General features: G+C 39.5%; 1 protein-coding gene across 1 annotated transcript; it reads right to left on the minus strand.

The window, feature by feature from the left end:
- On the minus strand, positions 1 to 2,492 carry si:dkeyp-74b6.2 (cerebellin-1). The gene is made up of 3 exons (XM_053343444.1): positions 2,187 to 2,492; positions 341 to 460; positions 1 to 198 (listed from the first exon to the last, which is right to left on the minus strand). Exons 1-3 carry the CDS (start codon positions 2,490 to 2,492, stop codon positions 1 to 3), a joined length of 624 nt encoding a protein of 207 aa, XP_053199419.1.
- Between the last annotated feature and the right edge of the window lie 3,629 nt (positions 2,493 to 6,121).

Here is a 6,121-nt window from a genome sequence, read left to right on the forward strand (position 1 = left end):
CTACAAGGGGAACACCAGAAACCCAGAGAAAGTGGAGTACTTCCACCCTCCCATCAGGTTCCCCCTCTCCAGTTTGAGGTAAGCCTTGTCGCCTCTCTCCATCAACACCAGCCCTGCGTTGGTGGCAGCTTCCCTCGTCACATCCTGATCACCTGCGAAGGCCGAGATCACCGGCCAGCCGTTGAGAACCAGACTCACCTGGGAGAAAATGGGAGAATGCCAATAAACAATTAAATGATTTGAGTTGCTGCCAGAGCCTTTAAGAGCTCAATGGGAGAAGAAGCTAATACAGACGAGCTTTACTAGAAGTGGATTTGCTTTTTAAAACGTATTGTCTTACTTGGATCGTCTGCCGGTTGTACACTTTGACCACATGAAAGCTGAAACTGTAGACTCCTTTTCTGGGAGCTACAAAGATACTCCTTGCTGGGTCAAAATGGCTGCCAACGTTTACTAAGACCTGAAAGGAAAATAAGAAAGAAAGAGAGAGAGAGAAGTAGTACAACCAGGCCCTGAGTCAATGTTGGAATATTTGGTCAAAAACCTAAAATCAAGTGAAGGTTTGTGATGTTGATTGAGACATAATTATGCTGCCTCTAGGTTTCCCTGTTTGTCCACACTGGAGTTCATGTGTGGCTGCCATTGGGCCTCGTTCCTCTGGTTTCTATCTGATTACCTCTAATCAGCACATCTGCCATCCATCAGCCTATCAGCCAGATAGACAACAATACTGGTAGTCACATCGCCTCTTTCACCCAGTCTGATGCAAGTTACTTCCTTGTGTTCGATACAGGGAAACAACTAAAATTGAGCTCACAGTTTGCACATGTAGAAACACATGCAGCTACACATTTTGCTCTGGGGTTTCATTTAAGATTTGGGCACTCACTGGCAAAGTTCCCCGATCAATTGATGGTATCGTAATGTATTTATGTGTCTAACCTTTTCTTTTCTAGTGTCACACGACTGTTTTCCCCAATGATGTGATGTTATGTGAGTCTATGCCATCTTTTGTCTTGAGTACATCCTGAAAACATTTTGTAGACTGCTTATTCTTTGGATTCAATTGTCTGTTTTTTTTGCTGGTGTTGTAATATTTTGTCAGAAAATGAACTCCTGTTTCCATCTTGTTGAAATGGTCTGTGGAAATACCAGCCACAATGATGTAAATAAGTCGAGGACTTCATTGTTCTGTCCCTGGCAAACCTAAATTTTCAATGAGGGGAAATCTAAATGCTACAGCACACCATATTTTGGATGAGCGTGTCCTTGCATCTTTTTGACAGCAGTTTGGTGAAGGCCCTTTCCTGTTTCAACATGACAACACCCTCATGCACAAAGTGAGGTCCGTGAAGAATTGGTTCTTCCAGTTTGGTGTGGAAGAACTTGACTGATCTGCACAGAGCCCTTATCTCAAATCTGTCCAAAACCTTTGGGATACACTGGGACCAACTTTGAGCTACAGCTTATTGTCCAACATCAGTATTGGACCCAACTAATGGAACCAAGGAAAGTATAGGTAACATCTTTGATTATTTAATGTAATGTATGATTAACTGGGTAACTTTAATCAAGATTACATGTAATTAGCCTTGTAGAAATCATGTTTTATCTTCAGAGACTCTCTTGAGCCAAACAATCAGCTACAAGGATTTCATGAAATATTTAAAATGTGCATTGCTGATATAAAATGAAGAACTATTCTGCAGCTGCATAATGGTTTTTTTTGTACCTTCAGTATATTCAGGAGCCCACATCTCTAACATCTCTAGCAGGTTTCCTTGTTTTGTCTTCGTTATTATAATCAGACCAAACAATCTCAGACCAGTACAGTAAGTAGTGTGTTAAACCACATTTTTCCTCTGGTATGCTCTGCAAGTGTTGTTGTGTTGTGTGTGAACTCAAATATCAAACAAACTTCATTGAAACGCCAGCTGATTTTTTTTGTTTTTTCTTGGATCAACCAAAATCCACGGAACAAAAAACAGGTTCTAAAGACTACAGCAGACTGAAGCCAATACTGAGTTAAAGTATATATTTTCATAAGCAAATGGTCACTGAGCACTGCCAGATTGGGCTGCTTTCTGAAGCTAAGGTTCATCTGTACATCATCCAGATAATAAATGGCTGAATCTTTGTTACTAAACAGCAAGAAGCATATTAAAACACACTCTACTGAAACCCACCTGGTCAAAGTAGATGGTCATGGTGCGGTTGCTCATCTCTGAGGGTTCATGGTTGGTGTTACGGGTGGCTGAAAATGCCACCCGACCAGTTCCTGACCTTACCGACATGCCAAGAGCATTACCCGCTGGCTCCGCTGTGGGATTGGAGTCACACACCACCAGACACTTTCCCTCCAACACGATTGGCTCTGTGTCATTCTGGCAACTGACCTCTGACGGTCCCCAATGGACAAGGAGCAGCAGTCCAACAAAAAACACACAGCGGGGAGCAAAGTAGAGTGAAGCGGGAGGAGATGGGTAGGGCATAGTTCCAAATGAGGATGAGCTTTGAGACCTTTTAGGTCTTTTATGCTGTTTTCACTCCAACCACACTGAGGAAAATCCTCCGAAACAGAATGGCCACCACCAATCTTCAGCGAGAACGTGAAGACGTGGTTGGAGCGCACCTCACTTTAGCAACAGGGTCATAATTTCACCTGGAAAGAGCACATCAACCTTCTTGAGGACATGAATCCTCATCTAACAGTTCTGCCAAGACTGGGTGGCGATGGCGTCTCTTTGGAGAGGATTATTAATTGGCACTAAGATGGTGTCCTCCCATAACAGCAGACAGGAACTCCTTATATGGACAGTATGGATGGAGGTTGTCCAGTTCCTCAGATCACAGTGAGAGTGACCATCAGCAACTTGGATACTGACAAAGAAGTCCAAATCAGTCGGCTGTCAATGTTTCAGTCCTGTTTAAGAAATAAAAACACAATTTTGCACGATGATTTGACATATTTGACAATATTTCATATTTTATTATCATTATGTAGGACTTATTATTAACACAACTATATAGCCAAGACCACAATCTTTCCCTGACCTTAATCAAGTGCTGTGATTGCCTAAACATAACCATTAAAACATTTAATAATGCTTAAATTAAAGTGAGAACAATTTGTAGGAAAACAAATTATATAAAACTTTAGTGAGAATCTTGCAAAAATGTTAAGTAAATATTTTGTTACTTGACAGATATGTTCATCAATCAATGTATTTCCTGGTGCAAAATATGATAATATACATTTCTGTTGACGTTTTGTTGGAAAAGACATTTAAATGCTAAAACCTTGCAGAAGGATTATCACCCAGTAAATTTTGCTATTCTATGCATGTCATACATGTAAAAGCCATTTCATGCAAGGTTATTATCCAAATTATCCAAATAAAAATTGAACTAAAAACAGACAAAAAAGGCAACTAAACCTATAATCTCTAGCATCTCTAACTTCCTGGTTCCACAAATCTCCACTCTACAAATATCATTGTGCTTAATTACATTTCTTTAAACATGCATCATGTCTTCAGTTATATGTTTTGCCTTTTTTAGCCCTGCCTTTATATTTTACTTTTAATCACATTGATAAATTTGGTTGGTTAGCAATATTTAAATCTACAATGCTGTAACATGAGATGGCCCAGATCACACAAGACAGATGAAATCCATCTTCCAATAACAATATAAGAAAAAAAAAAGATTTTGAAGAAGAGGAAGAAGAAAAGAAATTAGGTAATGCTTTGGCCAGGAAGAAGCCCTGAGTGCAGCCAGCTGGACTCAGGACTCTGTCACGATCCCACCACCGAGAGGCCATCTGTAGGTAAACACCCCCCACCCCCCTTTCCCCCCCTGCACGTTTCCAATTGAATCCCTGTTTCTGCTCTTGCATTCCTTTACATGAGCACACACACACACCTACACACACACACACACACACACACACACACACCTACACACACACACACACACACACACGGACACACACACACACAGTACTGCAAACACATCTTCCATCTCTGTCTTAAAGTACTCAAACATTATTTAAGAGCAATATCACCTCTTACCAAAATCCACACATCAGTTGACTGTTTTATCCTTTTAACTGACGATAAAACATCTGTTTAACTTAGCAACATTTCTTCCTGTGAAACTGGATGACTTCATTAAATATTACTTACGATATCAGACCGTTTTGCAAAGTTAGACGACTACACACACAGTTAGTGCTTTACTGTAATATCGCACCCAACAATATATAACACAAGCCTTTTTTTGAAGAACACTGCCATTGCAACTTGCACACAGTCGTTACGTGATGAACAAAATTGAAAAGAAGAAAAAGTGAAAAAACACCCACCTCTCACTCTTAGCGTTGGCTCTGCAGTGTAATTCAGTAACCGGCTTGCCTCAGTAAAGTCAGAGCATCCCAAGAGCCCAGATCAGCTTACCTACAGCTTTATCTCTGCTCTTCTCCCTCTCTTTTCTCCACATCTCTCCTTCTCTATCTCTCTGTTCCAGGGAACCCCAGTGTTAGAGCAGACGTTTAATTACATCACGAGCACTGTGGCCCTTCTGTTCTCATGGCTCCTCGACCCCCTACCTGTGTCCCCTCCCTCCTTCTCTTTTAACTCAGATCACACGTCAGATGGAGGAACTGAAAGACTACATCCCAAACTGCTATATATCCGTTCTATGGGGGAACAAATTGGGCATTTCTGTTGCTGTTAAACAGTTAAACGCAGACTTTTATACAGGTATAGAAAAACAAAATGAATCTGGCAAAGCTGGTATGTAAAAAAACTCAAATTCAAATTATCTCCTTTAAACTAGAGAAAGATTTGACATCTACTAGTTTATATATGTCATTTCAAAGTGTGGTGAATTCATTTGGTTTTAGAAAGATACAACTGGATATCATCTGCAAGGAAATTAACACTGTCGACTGAGAAGTAGATTAGGTCTATTTTAATTGTAAGTCCCTTCCCTTTAAAAAATAAATAAATCTTAAAATCAAGCATAATACAAAGTTGGCATCCCGTTTATTATTGTGCAAATGGTTTCAAATGACATTGTGTAATTCCTGGCGATGCAACAACCAGTGACGCCAACAAAAAAGGGAGAATCCATAGAAACAAAGATCCATAGAAACAAAGCCATTCACCCACTGCTATATTGTTCTATAACATAATTACTGTTCAGAAATGAGCAGGTTGGGTTGGTATGCATTGTGGCTTATAGCTCATTAGCATATCCTGCAAAACCACAGCAATTTTGGTTTTTTAGAGTTCTTGTTATTGGCTGGGATTTACAGGGCTAAAGTTAATTTAATTATTGTTTGTAAAGTTTGAGGTTCCTTCCTTGTGATTACTCTGTCTCCTCCAAATGGAAAACAACAGAAACAAAACGATATCTAAGTGAATGAATGAAAGTAATAAAGAATGACTGTAATAAAGAGCTCAAAATGATCCGCCTAATGACAAACGGTCCTTTATGAATACAGAATGACTAAAAAAAGCTTTGCAGGGCATGCAGGTGGTCAGGTGGTTAGAGTGCATACCATATACGCAGCCGACCCTGGTTCGAATTCCGATCGGAGGTCCTTTGCTGCATGTCACCCCCCCCTCTCTCTCCCATGTTTCCTGTCTGTCTACTGCTTAATAAAGGTGTCTATGCCAACAAGATCTTTAAAAAAAAAGAAGCTGAATTGTTTTTAAATGGGCAAAAATACAAACAAATATTCATGAAACAATTTTATTTTTAGAAGATGATGAATTTTCAGTATCCAAAAAACGTAGCCCATTACGGGACATCATCATTTCACCATATGAAAAAAGTGCCTTCAACCACCTTTAAAACATTTTATATACATTCAAGACACATGAGATTTTTTATAAATTAAAAAAGTAAAAGAAATTACATCTTTTCTCCACAGATGTAAGTTTTTTCGGCCTGTTGCAGGTCAGAGTTGATCAATTACTATTAAACAATTAATGTAAAATGATCAAAAAATGTTCTTGAACAAGAACTTAGATATCTGGGGGTTTTTAAATATTGGTTTCCAACATCATACAACTGCCCCAGTGAGTCGACCCTCTCCTTCCTTAACTCCTCA

Source organism: Scomber japonicus, chromosome 22 (assembly GCF_027409825.1).
Source record: "Scomber japonicus isolate fScoJap1 chromosome 22, fScoJap1.pri, whole genome shotgun sequence".
Taxonomy (NCBI): domain Eukaryota; kingdom Metazoa; phylum Chordata; class Actinopteri; order Scombriformes; family Scombridae; genus Scomber; species Scomber japonicus.